Source organism: Lynx rufus, unplaced genomic scaffold, assembly GCF_022079265.1.
Source record: "Lynx rufus isolate CCGP_SWC_20201006 ecotype Redwood Valley unplaced genomic scaffold, mLynRuf1.p SCAF_6, whole genome shotgun sequence".
In the NCBI taxonomy this organism is placed as follows: domain Eukaryota; kingdom Metazoa; phylum Chordata; class Mammalia; order Carnivora; family Felidae; genus Lynx; species Lynx rufus.
Window position 1 is genome coordinate 17,766,934 of NW_025814878.1, and position 13,923 is coordinate 17,780,856.

Here is a 13,923-nt window from a genome sequence, read left to right on the forward strand (position 1 = left end):
TTTCAATATTCAGCTGTAATTTGGTTGCAGTTCCTATTGAAAGTTATATTCATCACTTGTCAAGAGACCTTGCTTTTTTAAATATTGAAGGGCATAAAACTTTATACTACTTGCTTGGTAAATGCCCCGTGAAACTACAGACATTAACGTACCTAGCAGAAGACTTCTTCTTGCAATTTATGATATGAATTGAACTAAGGATGTTATCCAAATTAAACTACGGTATTCTAATTTTTAATCTTCTCACCTAGGTGTCAGTCTTAACAATCAAAAGAGGTTTTCTGCCAAAACCTTTACTCCAGCTGTCATAGCCAAATTACCAAAACATTAACACTCAAGGGAGCAACCAAAATCTATAAAGATTATCACTGAAGGGTAACATGGTAAGAGAGTGAAAAGGGGCATCTTTGAATTCGGGGACAGGAAGGCTTATCTGAGGTGGTAATGATTAAGATCTGAGTGTCAAAAAAAAAAAAAAAAGAACCAGGTGTGTGCAGTTTAGGAAGAGGAGGGTCCTAGGAAGGCATGGTCAAGAAACAGGCGGGCCAATAGGTCTAGAAAATAGTAAGGTGAAGAGGAGAACAGCAGGATGTAGTGGTATGGATTATACAGCTTGAAAGTGAAGTAGATTTGGGGATAGGAGGTAGGAATCAAGAGTCTTGTTTGCACACGTGAAGTTTGAGACCCATTTTACATATATATAAGCAACCATAGAGGTGACTCCAGGGTCAAGGAAGGGGCCAGGGCTGACAAACTGGATTTGGCATCAAGATGCCATTAAAAGCCACTGGACTCCAAAAGACCACATCGGGGTCACACAGAGAAGTGAAAGAGTCAGAGGGTGCATACACTGTGATACAACATCACAGGTAAGCACCACACGTTCTTCAAAAATACAGGTTATTCAGAGTTACCCTAGGACTTAAAGATAGGACTCTGAATATTACATACATCTCAAGTTTTGATATGCATTATTTTAGGGAAACTTACATTGAGTTGTAAGGCAAACATTTTATATTAAAATGCCAATAATAATCCCTAACGTATTTTTTGTGGTATCAGATCCTCACGGGTAAAGTGGTGGCATTGTGAGTAAGTCATGGTTCCAGATAAATAGGTAGAAAGTGTTCTGGCTTCATGAGTAAACACAGATTATTGTCTGTCACAAAGCCTTACGTGATACACATAAAGTGTGGAGTAAGGAAAGGAAGTTTTAAAAAAGATTTGTGTGAGACAGTAACTTAAAAACAAACGTAAGGACTTTGTTTCCCAAGACCCTGATAACGAGTGCCTCCTTCAATTCTGCAACCTAGGTGCTTCCCTTGCCTCATCCAAGCCCCAGTCAGCTGACTCCTTTTAATTAGTCTGAGAACATGTGTTTCTTTTTTTTTTTTTAAATTTTTTTTTTTCAACGTTTATTTATTTTTGGGACAGAGAGAGACAGAGCATGAACGGGGGAGGGGCAGAGAGAGAGGGAGACACAGAATCGGAAACAGGCTCCAGGCTCCAAGCCATCAGCCCAGAGCCCGACGCGGGGCTCGAACTCACGGACCGCGAGATCGTGACCTGGCTGAAGTCGGACGCTTAACCGACTGCGCCACCCAGGCGCCCCATGAGAACATGTGTTTCATTTCATTTATTCCAGTGATTAAAATGATGAATGTGGATATATCAATTAAAACACTGACATGAAAATAAAAGTCTCAATTTAAGGTTTGAAGGAGCCTTGAAAATTGACAAATGCCATGACCTAACACAAATGAAAGTAACTAGACTTCAACTAATTTTAATCTCATAACTTACTTCACATCATGTGATGGGTTCTTGGTGAGTCACTTTTGAAAGCTAAGAAAAAACTCAACACTGGAACCAAAGAAATCCAATGTATATTTAGTTTTCAGTTCTCCTCACAAGTTTTTTTCCTCTTTTGGCAATGACAGTAAAACAAAGAAAGAGTGGCTTTATCATGGAATTGAAACAAATACACACACAAAAAAAGAAACTTCAAAGAATCTGTTTTGTTTTGAGGCCATTAAACCACGTGCCAGGAATTTTCCGAGCAGCTGAAACTCTTAAAATACTTGATGGCTTGCAAAGAAATATTTATATATTAAATATAACTTGAATTTCTTAACCTGTGAATAAACAATTTTAGAGTAATCTATTTTCATGATTCATTAAACGTATTGTTTATAATGTATAGATATATAACCTAAATATGGAATGTATAAAACCTTGATTAAGCACATGTAATACATAACACTATATGAGTAACAATTTTCCTCTAAAAACAAATACGGTAAACTGAATGAATACAGCAATTAAAGAAAAAAAGACTAAAGGAAAATGGACCTAAGAGAAATGCAGTTTGCTCAGGAACAAAACCAGATAATGAAGAAACAGTTAACTTTTAAACATCACTCCCATTCCTCAGGTTCTGATTGGCTCATTCATACAATTAGCTGACGTTAGAAAATGTAGCTTGCAACCATAACTAAAAGGACCTTATTTCAAAGTTCAGAAAAAAACTGTAATTACACAGATTTGATATTTTTATTCCAAAAATACTGTAATTAAAATTAACTTTTTCACATCCTTTTAGGCTAGCTAAATAAACCTCACGATCTAAAAACTTAATTTCAAATTCCTATCTCATGCTGCAACATGGTAAGAAAATCAGGATAAATAAAAACAGTAAAGTCTTTACTTTCCATAAATGATTCTATGAAAACTTGAAAAGAGAAAGACTTGAATATTGTATATTTGTTCAATGGTTGAAGAAACAGCTAGCACATTTTTAATGTCAGATATGTAGCTATCTCATCATTCAACATGGGCTACACAAATAAATACAGCTAAAAGAAATGCAGCAAAGATTAAAGAAATACACTCATCAGAAAACAGAACAATGATCAAAGTCATACTATTCGTACAGAAGTCAGAGAGGCCATGGGCAGTAAAAGCCTGTAAGGACCGAAATGGAAACAGAAAAGGATAACAAATAAATGAGTAGCACACTGAAACTAAAAGCAATGTGACCACTCTTAAATTCAGGGTTTGAAAGAGAAAGGGTCTTACTCACCTGAAAGAGGAACATGCACAAGACACAGAGCAATGAAGAACGGAAGAGAACCTGGCTTCCATTTCCAACGACAGTTCCACATTTGATCTGAGCGAATCATCCTGCAATGCAAGAAAGCAACCATCAGGACACTAGCATCCAGTAAGGCAGTAGGACAATGACAGTCAAAGCGCAGGTTTTCAGCAGAGACTGGAAAAAAGCAATCGTTATAGAATAGGCGGTTTCCCAACGAAGGTGGGAAATATTCAGATAATTCAAATTCATTAATCAAAAACTAAAGCAATTTCAGCTTCAACTTTCAGCATCACCAGTCACATGCCCGTCTTACCCCAGAGGATTTTTATATCAACCTCTCCTATAATCTCCCAAAAATGTAGACTTCAAGGAAATGCTTTCGTTTTATGACATCTGCTGTGTTACAAATGGAAACAACTTAAAATGAAAATAAGGTGCCCAATTGCCTTCTTTCCCTTAAAATTAAGCAACGAAGGGGAGCCTGGATGGCTTAGTTGCTTAGGTGTCCGACTTGGCTCAGGTTATGATCTCACGATTCGTGAATTCAAGCCCCACACCGGGCTCTGTGCTGACAGCTCAGAGCCTGGAGCCTGCTACAGATTCTGTGTCTCCCACTCTCTCTGCCCCTCCCTGGCTGGCGCGCGCGCGCTCTCTCTCTCTCTCTCTCAAAAATAAATAAACATTAAAAAAATTATTTTAAATTAAGCAATGAAGCATTAACATCCAAAAAGAATAACTACTTTGTACATGATAGCTATCAATGTTTTCAAGTGGCTACCAAACACCAAGTATTATAGAAACTACAATTAACTCTACAGTGGTCTCGTCTTTAAACTCAAAATTGCACCTACCAATAATTTAGACAGGAACATCCATATTATCTTGGCTTAAAACAGTGGTATGAAACCTTTCATTGACTCACCTCCAACAAAAGAGACAAGTCAGTGAATGGGGCAGCAAGCCACCGTAAGGGCCCACAAAAGGACTGGTTAGCAAGAGAGCCATGAAGCAGGAAAATGGTTACGTAGCAGTAAAACAAAAACAATAACAAAAACAAAAACTCCTCATCTTAAAAGTCTCTAAAGGGAGTTTCCATGGTTCCAGGTGACAGTTGAGAATCTTTATTTCTAAAAAGAGAAACAACTAATCAGATACTTTAGGATCACAGTAACACCTTCTTTACCTGAAGGTTGCTTATCTGGAGTAAAATACGTAATACTAATCACAAAACCAGATACGCAGGGAAGGAAATACTCAAAGGAGAAAAAAATAGACATCAAATGATTTCTTTTGATGTTTCCAGTCCATCCTTTACTGTTAGAGACCACCTACATAGCAGGGCGAACAGGCGCCAGAGTGAGCTAGACCAGGGTTTGCTACTTGTAAACTATGCACCCCTTTGGAAATGTACTGGACCTCCCTGCACTTCCAACTTTCCACCTGTAAAACAGAAACTCCAATCCACAGAGCTGCTGGATGATGAAACCAGAGCATGTCTTTTGAGAACAGTGCCTGACACTTGCCTAGCAAGTGCTCAACAAATATTAGCTATTATCGTTACTACTACCCTGGGCATTCTAATGTAAGTGTGGTTACTCTGTCCACAGTAAAATCGAAAGAAAAGCCTTAAACAAGAATGGACCATAGGATGTTTTAAACTAACACCAATCAATTGACTTTGTGACTACTTCTGGATCACCTGGGAACAGAAATGAGATGGATTACTCATGCCTGCCATTAATCCAGAAATTCTGAGCGGTACCTGATATTCATGCCATGTTTTCATATTCACCCAACTAGAATTTCTAGCATCACTTGGTTCCTAATGGAAATTCTAAACCAGGTAAAGCTTAAGAACTGAGGAGTAGTTTTCTGTATGGAGGGTATGTTTTAAAATACATCCATCCAAAATATTTGAAATTTGAAGCAATGTTACTGCTTATGGGAAGCAATATGCCACAGTACATCATAATAATATAATAAGAACAGATGTGAGCTTTGGAATAGCACAGAGTTACAATCTGGTGCCTCAATTTATTGTGTGACTTTAGAGGCAAGTCCTTAAAATGCTGAGACTATTTTCTCTTCTGTGTATAGGATGTCATCCATCAAAAGACAGAGTCACTACTGCATGGCACTTAGTAAGTGTTTTAAAAAGGGGAGATGATAAACTTCTATCACATGAAAGGCTCACTCATTTGGAAGAATGGGTCCATTCATTTTGGATGAATGAGGTGTTTCCCATTCAGGTCATGGATGAATTAGCATGCTTCTAAAACAAACAAACAAACAAACAAACACACACACACAATTATATATTCAAAGAAGTTTAGAGCTGGGAATAGCAAAGATGAAGTCTAACCTTCACATCTAACAGAGGAGGAAACTGAGGCCCAGAAACATAAAGGGGCAGAGCAATCAAACCTGGCTACCAGCCCTACCATTTATATTCGAGAATATCAGCTCGAGAGAACTCCCAGCCTCTTAATCTCTACGGCACATGACAATTTTCCTTCGTCAATACTTGGAGAATGGTCTCCTCTCAAATTTATGTGCTCTCTAAAAAATCCTCAAGGAGGGTTTCCTGGGTGGCTCATTCGGTTAAGCATACAACTCTTGATTCCGGCTCTGGTCATGAACTCACAGTTCGTGAGTTCAAGCTCCGCTCTAACTTGGGCTCTAAACTCAGAGTACAAAGCCTGCTTGGAGTTCTCTCTCCCTCTCTTTCTTCCCCTGCCTCTCTCATGCTCTCTCTCTCAAAATAAATATATAAACTTAAAAAAAATCCTTAAGGAATCATCTTTGTTAGCTTGGCAACACTGAGTATTATTTCGTAACGCAACTTTCTTTTGCTATAACAGGTTCTTATTTAGGGATTCCATAGTCAATCCTGAAGCTGTATCCTTTCAGACAATAGCTGCAAATAATGACCAAGGGCTTCATGCATTCTGGTTCCCAAGACTCCATCACTTCATATTGAAAAGGAACCCAGCACAAGGCAAGCACTCGTAACCAAAGTTAAACCTCATGACTGGTCAACTTTCATCCACTTGACTGTTTACTGAAGAACAGAAACAAACAAATTAAGAATAGAACAGAGGAAGGAAAGCACTATGTGTCTTCTCAGGGGATCGCTTAGCAAAGACACATCCCTGAGATTTAAATAACTTTCTCACAAGAACGGAAAATCCAGATCAGGGTTACTAAGGTTCTAAATAGGAGCTACAAAAAAATATAATACAATCTTGTATTACTTGAGTCGTAGCCTCAAAGTTCTGTTGAAGAGACCAAGAACATTTTTAAGTAGAGTCCTACATAGACTTCTGTCACCTGAAAACCATCTAAGCATGAAATGTAAATCCAAGCAATGAAACCTATCATTTCACAGGCAAGAAAAAAGAAAGTACAATACAAAACAACTTGCCCAAGATCACATAATCAGTGGTGGGAGAGCTAACACATCCCGATGCCACCTGGCTTCCAATTCACCTGTCCCTGAGAACCAAGACACCTCCACTGCAAACTTGCTCCACTTTTCAATCAGCACAGGCTACAACATACAATATGTTTGAGTCCTATTTCAGGAACTTTAGAACCTAACCCTGTTATTGAATTGTTGTTAATGTCAGAATGACCCCTCATGAACGTGACTCAATCCAAACGCATCACTGAAATAATCTGTAGTCTAGAAAACCGAACGTCTTCCACCTCTTCACTCCTTAAAAGTCCAACTTAAGGAGAAATTGATGAAGAAAATTTAAAATCAGTGGAGGAATTGACACGGCACTAATTCTATTATTACTAGCAATAGTCAGAATTACAGATTATTCCTCAGATCCCAACCGTATTTCTATGTCAAATCTTTTCACAAAGGACCATGAGGAGTGGCAAAGAGAGTACCTTAATTCTTCTAGAATGAAAAGAACAGAATTTGGTTCATTCAAGTCTAAGCAGAATTGTATTTCTCCTTTTGGTTAAAGATCATGTTCCTGATTTCAAGCAATGAACAAAAAGAAAAAGTGCTATTCTATCACTCAAGTTCTTTTATTAAGTTTGGCTCACCCCCCCATTTCAAAAAGGTAGAAAGGTTTATTCTTCAAATCTGCACAAATCTTGACTCTTATGTGAGCAGAAGCATCCACTGCACCATGGCTTGTACCCCGGGTGAAATTAAAAGGCAACCCTGAGAAACACACATACACTCCATGTAAAACTAGGACTATCTGAAAAAAAGGATAGCGTATCAATCTCCTGGTTGTGATACTGTATTACAGTTTTGCAAAATGTTACCACTGGGAGAAACTGGGTAAAAGGTACATAGGATCTCTACCATTTCATCCAGCTGCCTGTAAATCGACAACTATCTCAATAAAATGTTCAATTAAAAAAGTAAACCCTGAAGCCCTGGCATATATAACTTACTTTCAGATGATTCAGGCAAAATATTGTGGTGCATGTACAGAGAGGGGAGGGTGGAGGGAAGAGGAGAGGATGGACAATAAAACAAATGGGATAAACATTTACACTAAGTGATTCCACATTAAAGAATATACATGCGCTCTTCGTATTATTCTTGCAACTTTTATGAAGGTTTAAAATGCTTTATTTTTTTAAAATGTTGATTTATTTACTTCGAGAGAGAGAGGGAAAGAGGGAGAAAATGCACATGCCTGAGTGGGGGAGGGGCAGAGCAAGAGCGAGACAGAGAGAATCCCAAGCAGGCTGCACGCTGTCAGCAGAGAGCCTGATGCTGGGCTCGAACTCAAGAACCGTGAGACCACGACCTGAGTGGAAATCAAGAGCTGTAAGCTTAACCCACTGAGCCACCCAGGCATCCCAGTTTAAAATTACTTCCAAATAAATGTAAACACACTCACACACATTTACACTGAAGTGTATCCATGTTTATCTCATGACACTCCCATCAGTATGAGTGCCTTAGTCATCGCCAGTTTGGTAGAAGTAGCATCTCATTTGGGTTTCCTTTATTTGGACTGGCATGTTCAAATTGTTTTTGTAGTTGTCAATCACAATAGGAATATTTTTCTTCCTAATTTGTGGTTTCTTTTTACAAATGCTATACTAAATATGCTAAGCTTTTGTCATATTCACTATAAATATTTTAAATACAGTAATCTTGAATGCCCTAGGCATTCCAAATAATTGCATCCTGAGTGATGCTTGTAAAGGAAAGTGAGATGATACTCAGGTAACCAGGCTCAAGTTTTATTGGTGTTTTAGTTACCACTGAAATGTCCTTTACATGCTGTCACCCCAGTCACTAAGTATGTATCTTAATGCCATCCAATATAGATAATGCAATAATGCTATCCCACCAGAAATGAAATGGAAAGATATGGGTTTTTGCCCAAGCATGCCACACACATTGAACAAAGCCTTATTCTATTTAGTCTAAAGTCTAAATAGTCTCTAGAAACTTTTAATCATCCCATCAGAAATATAAACTCTGGAAGAGATGGGCAGTTAGAAAAATGGTCAAGTTTAAGGAAGTAGTTGTCAGTTTATTTTTAATGTATAAACTGATTCTCTTTCAAATCATTATTTCCAGAAATCAGAGTGACGTGTCCAGTTAGGCAGTAAAACTACAAGCTTCTAATATTTCCCATAAGCCAAGAGACAATAGCCTCATTCACCATTCACATTGGAAAAGCACAGTGTCATGTAATTTATATAAGCCATAAATGGAACAGGAGTTTCATGCAGCCTGAGATCAGTTAACACAAGTCTTGCTAAATCTACTAAATTTCTTAGGATATGAAAAATATGTAGTCAGTACAACTCCAAATATATTTATGAAATCTATAACTTCATAACTTGAATGTAAGAATATATTAACATTCTCCCCCCACAGAGTAGGCAGAAAATACCTTAGTTTGTGTGCTTGAACCCATTAAAATAAAAATTTAAAAGATAATATCGTTTGTGTTCCCCATTTTAGCATTTTTCAACAAGATAGTAAGAATGTTTACTTTGGAAAGGTTGGTATTATTTCCATATATTCTAACATACTAATACCTAAAAAGAATCAGATCATCTTAAACCATTCCATATGAATTATAAACAGCAAAATGGAAAAAAGAAACCATTTTGATCTGGCAAGACATGGAAAAACTTTCAGACAGAATAGCTCCATAAAGAAACTCAAATCAGGGTATTAAACTATATTTTATGTGATTAAATGTTCATATCTTGACGCTCTATGACATAAGAGTTTCTAAACATGTGGAATTCAAATGGAGTAAATAACTTAATTTCATGAAGAAATTTTTACAATACCTGTGGATCAGTTTCATGTTATATTTAAAAAATTGGTATTCATACGTTTATTTCATTTCCCATAAGATCTAAATTACCTAGGAAAGCTGAAGGAAGCTAGACAAATATCTGCTGTTAAAAGCCTTCCTATATTTTTAGGAAAAACTGAAGTTTCACACAAATTCACATTCATTCAAAATGTGTCGCCTGTATATGAGAACAAGTCTCCTGTGAGCCTGTTGGCTGCATCTCAAAATAAATTATTTCAGGTTGTACCTCGCTGAATCCACTGGCATAAACGAAACCCTAAAATTCACAGGTGTGGATTTACTGCACACGCACTTTTCATAAAAATAAGTAGTTCTTTTCTAATTCTACTGCTAACCACCAGGAACACAGGGGCAGAGGGCTAGGCTTGTGGGTACTACACTTCCTGTTTTAAAAATGCTGGGTAGAAGTTGCAAGGAAGGGAAAGACAGGGCCTGAGGCGCAAGTCTCTACCCAGGTATTAAGCTGAAAGAGGAAATTATGATGGAAACACATCAGGATCCGGTAGCTGGAGGAGGGAGGATGAATATCAACTTCTAGAAACTCTTGGATGTTAGTGGAAGGGAGTAAAATGTCAGCGTATCTGCCCAAGATTAAATAAAACATCAGAGGGAAAATTACATATTACAAGAAAAGGCAGCTTCTCAGTAAGACACAAAAACAGGGCCTTTTTAGAACTATCTTCCTTTTTTTCCATTCTGGAAGGCCCAGGCTGCGCTCAGCGGCCCTTTCGCGGGGTCGCTTGGAGAAACCTCAGAACTTCGATGGTAATTCCGTAAAATTAAAACCTTTTAGGTTTCTCTGACCCTTCATAACCCTGTGTCCCCCGCTTCTAATTCCAGACAAGAAGCCTCCCACATCCCATCCCGTAAAATGACATAGTCCTTCATTACTTTTTAATCTACACAAGACAACCAAGAAACTTTTCTGCGCGCTTTTTTTTTTTTTAAAACCATTCAAATAACCCAAAGATCCAAGAATAACTTCTACAGTCAAGGGTGACAATGTGTAAAGTCAACATTTTCCCGGTATAACCAGTACCTTCCAAGCCCCCAGGTGTTGATCCAGGAGCGCTCTTTCTTGGCAGGGCAAGGCCCCTGGATGGAGGAGCGATGCCGGTTACTCCTTGTTTAATTTGACTCGAAAACACGTTTTCCCCATTCTTGAAGCCCTGCCCTTTTTTATTACGCTTTACACCGCCCAAATGTGAGGTTTACCTCTCGCTGGAAAAAAAAAAAAAAGGAAGCCGCACACGCAAGTCACAGCTCCGCCTTGGCAATACCTGCTCGCTCCTCGGTGCCTCGGGGGTCAAACTGAAGACAAACCGGTTTATTCTGTCAATGCAGTTGAAGTCCTTGCAAAATCATTTAGTTGAGGTGGGGGGGTGGGGGGGAGGAGGTAGATACAGGTAAAGGTGTGACGGAATTCTCAGCTGAAAGGTGAGACTTACATGTTGGCATTAAGGTCCGCAGGGGCCGCACGGTCATGGTCCACAGTCCTTCCCCGGCTCTGCTGCTGCGAGCTCCCCGATGGAGACCCCGCGCGCCCCCCGCCGAGCCGCGCGCGGCTGCCCGACCCTCCTTCACGCACTTTCTGGAGAGTTCATCGGGGTTTCCCGGCAGCCACTCCACGCCCGCGCCCGGGGCGGCGCAAGGTGGAAGGCCGGCGCTGCGGAGTTCAAGTGCGGATCGCGGCGGCTAGGGGGCGGACAGGGCGGCAGGTTCCTCCTTCCAGACAAGTTTAAGAAAAGTTAGGGCGAGAAGGTGAGGGCAGGCGGGGCTGCCCCTGAGCCGGTGCTGGGTGCGCGGGCTGATCTGGGCCGCGCGCGGGTGGAGGGGTCCGACCCGGCAGGTCCTCGCCCCCGCCCGCGGGAGGCGGCACGTGGTCACCGCGCCGGGGCTCTCGTCCTCCACCCCCCCCACCCCCGCCCGCGGGCCCGGGCTGCTCCCCGCGCCAGTCCGCTCGGCCCGAGCTGTGGGGGGCGGGGGGCTCAGGTGCGGCTGCCCAGGCGGCGCGCGGCGTCTGGCCGGGCCCCGCGCGGCCCTGGGGCGGCCCCAGTCTCGACGCTCCGCGGCGGGGGCCGTCCCCAAAGCGCGGCCGCCCCACCCAGGATCGCCTGCCCCGGGGCAGAGAGGGAGAAGTCCGGCTGCGGGGCGGGAGAGGCGCTCCCCCGACTGGCAGCCTGGCGCACGTTGCGGGGGCCGGGCCGGGGTGGGCGATTGGCGCCGGGCCGGGCTCTGCTCCCAGGCGGGGGAGGGGACGGGGCAGACCCGAGGTCAGCAGAAAGCCTCGAGCCCTGAATTCGGGAGACTCTGCGCAAAAAAAAAAAAAAAAAAAAAAAAAAAAAAAGAGAAGCTCGGAATGCCGGCGGCGGCGATGTGGGCATCTGCCCGCCTGCTGGGATTCCGTGTCCCCAGCCCAGCGGGTCCCTGCGCCAAGCTCTGGGGCCGCCGGCTTCCTTCTCTCCCCTTTCCTTGTTCTTCTCTGTCCTTTTCTTCCCTGGTCTCTGCCTTTCCTTTCTTTCACCTCTCTCCTCTAGTCTTTCTTTCTTCGTTCTTCTGTTCTTTTTCTTTCTAATAATCGGAGTGAAGGGGGAGTCCGTCTGTCTTCCGAACGACCTCGGCCGCCCCATACCGGCGCCGCATCCCCTGGTCTCTGCGGGGAAAGGGGATGCTCTCCCACCACACCCTTCTCCAGGGAGGATGAAGACCGGACTTAGGAAGAGGCCGAGAAGGCGGCAGTTGCAGTGGCCACCACCGCACCCACGACAAATACACCCACCGCCTTCTGCCCCTGATCTGCTGCCGCCTTCAGTGCCACAAACAGAGATTCATGCTTTGGGCTTAGAATTTAGTCTTCATTAAATGCCTCTCCATAACCCACAGAGTGATAATACTTAAACTCTTTGCCATTGCCCTTAATTTGAACTGTTCACATCCCTTCTGGAAAGAAGTATTTGAAAGGGGAGTGGGTACTGTGTGATAGGAGGCAGGAACAGACTCGGGGGGCTGAAAGTGGGTGCATAGAGATCCCGAGAAAGCAAAACTTAGAACGAGTGGCAGACTGGTGCACAGTTTTGGCTGAGACCCACCTACCAGAACTGCTCCTCTGGGACTTAGAGATAGGAAAATTGAAGAGATATTAACAGGGGGGCTGGGAACGTGTTCCCATGACATTTCATTCAGCAGAATCGATTTGCAAAGCAAATCTGGTTGCTCACTGGGGAAAGTCCACTGCCTGGATTCCAGTGCTCCTACAAAGTAGCCGACTGGCAAAAAGATCCGGACACATTGGAGATGAGAAGAGGGGAAAAAAAGGACTCACACTTGGAAAGTAGCTCCCTTCCCCTTGTGAACTGCGGGAGTTAATCTGTGAAATGCTGGAGGCAAATCTTCTCGGTGATAGGGCAACATACATATCCAGAGTTCAGCCCGACTTGAACTGTGAGCATGCACACGTATACATGCACAGGCCACACAAAAAGGTGCCAAAAAATTTATATAACATTGATTGGCTGGTGATAGAAAACTGTTGGGGTGGAAAAAAAAAAAAAAAAAGAGGAAGAAGCAGCAGAGCGGGACTTGAGCACAGACAGCTCCTGGCAGAAAGGAAGCTGGAATGCTGCCACCAAATGCAGAGGCCTGAAAATCCAGGGTGTGTTCTTCTTATGACTTTTATCAATGTTTATTTTGATGAATAAACAGTATAATTAATAGAGACGTTGAATTTAGCACTTAAGGAAAACCGAAGTTCCTCTGTCCAGCACTCCCTTGTGACAGAAAGGGAAATGAGACCCAGAGATGTGAGGACTGCACAATTCAAATCGGTCTCTATTAACGCCAGAATGTCCCAAGGACATTTACGTTCTACTCATAGAATTTTCTTTTGAGCAGTGACATTTACTATTTCACAGTCCCCAGATTTAGGAAACTGAGGGCAGCTTTGCCCTCTGCGTCTCCCAAGACTGGCTAAGGTTGTGGTCTCATCTGAAGGCTCGATGAGGCGTGAGCTGCTCCCAAACTCATACATCTGGTTGTTCCACTCAGAATTTTAAAGCTGGAAACACAAGGGCAGACAAGGAAATAGACATAACTGTATTAGGGTGATTTAGACAAACAGAACAAACCGTGTATGTATATATACACATATAAAGAGAGGTTTAAAGAATTGGCCCACATGATTATGGAGGTACAAGTCCAAAATCTTCAGGGTAGGCCAGCATACTGGACACTCACGGGAAGAGTTGCCATCCAAGTCCAAAGGCAGTGTGCTGGCAGAGTGCCTTCTTGTTTGCAGGAGGTTAGTCTGCTGCAAACTAATTGGATTAGGCCCACCTATATTATGGCAAGGAATGTGCTTTACTCAATGTCTACTGATCTGTTAACCTCATCTAAAAGACATTTTCACAGAAACATCCAGAGTAACATTTGACCAAATATCCGGATTCTATGGCCCAGTCAAGTGGACATATAAAATTAACCATCATAGGGGTGCCTGGGTGG

The 13,923-nt window shown here is 42.0% G+C and overlaps 1 protein-coding gene across 1 annotated transcript in view; it reads right to left on the reverse strand.

The window, feature by feature from the left end:
• The window catches only part of ADGRG6 (adhesion G protein-coupled receptor G6), a 142,582-nt gene extending 131,359 nt beyond the window's left edge, over positions 1–11,223 (reverse strand). The window contains exons 1-2 of the mRNA XM_047102840.1: positions 10,872–11,223; positions 3,083–3,183 (exon numbers count right to left, since the gene is read on the reverse strand). Coding sequence (XP_046958796.1) covers positions 3,083–3,183; positions 10,872–10,873 — 103 coding nt within the window. The 5' untranslated portion in view covers positions 10,874–11,223. The remainder of the gene's footprint in view (positions 1–3,082; positions 3,184–10,871) is intronic.
• Positions 11,224–13,923: the final 2,700 nt, after the last annotated feature.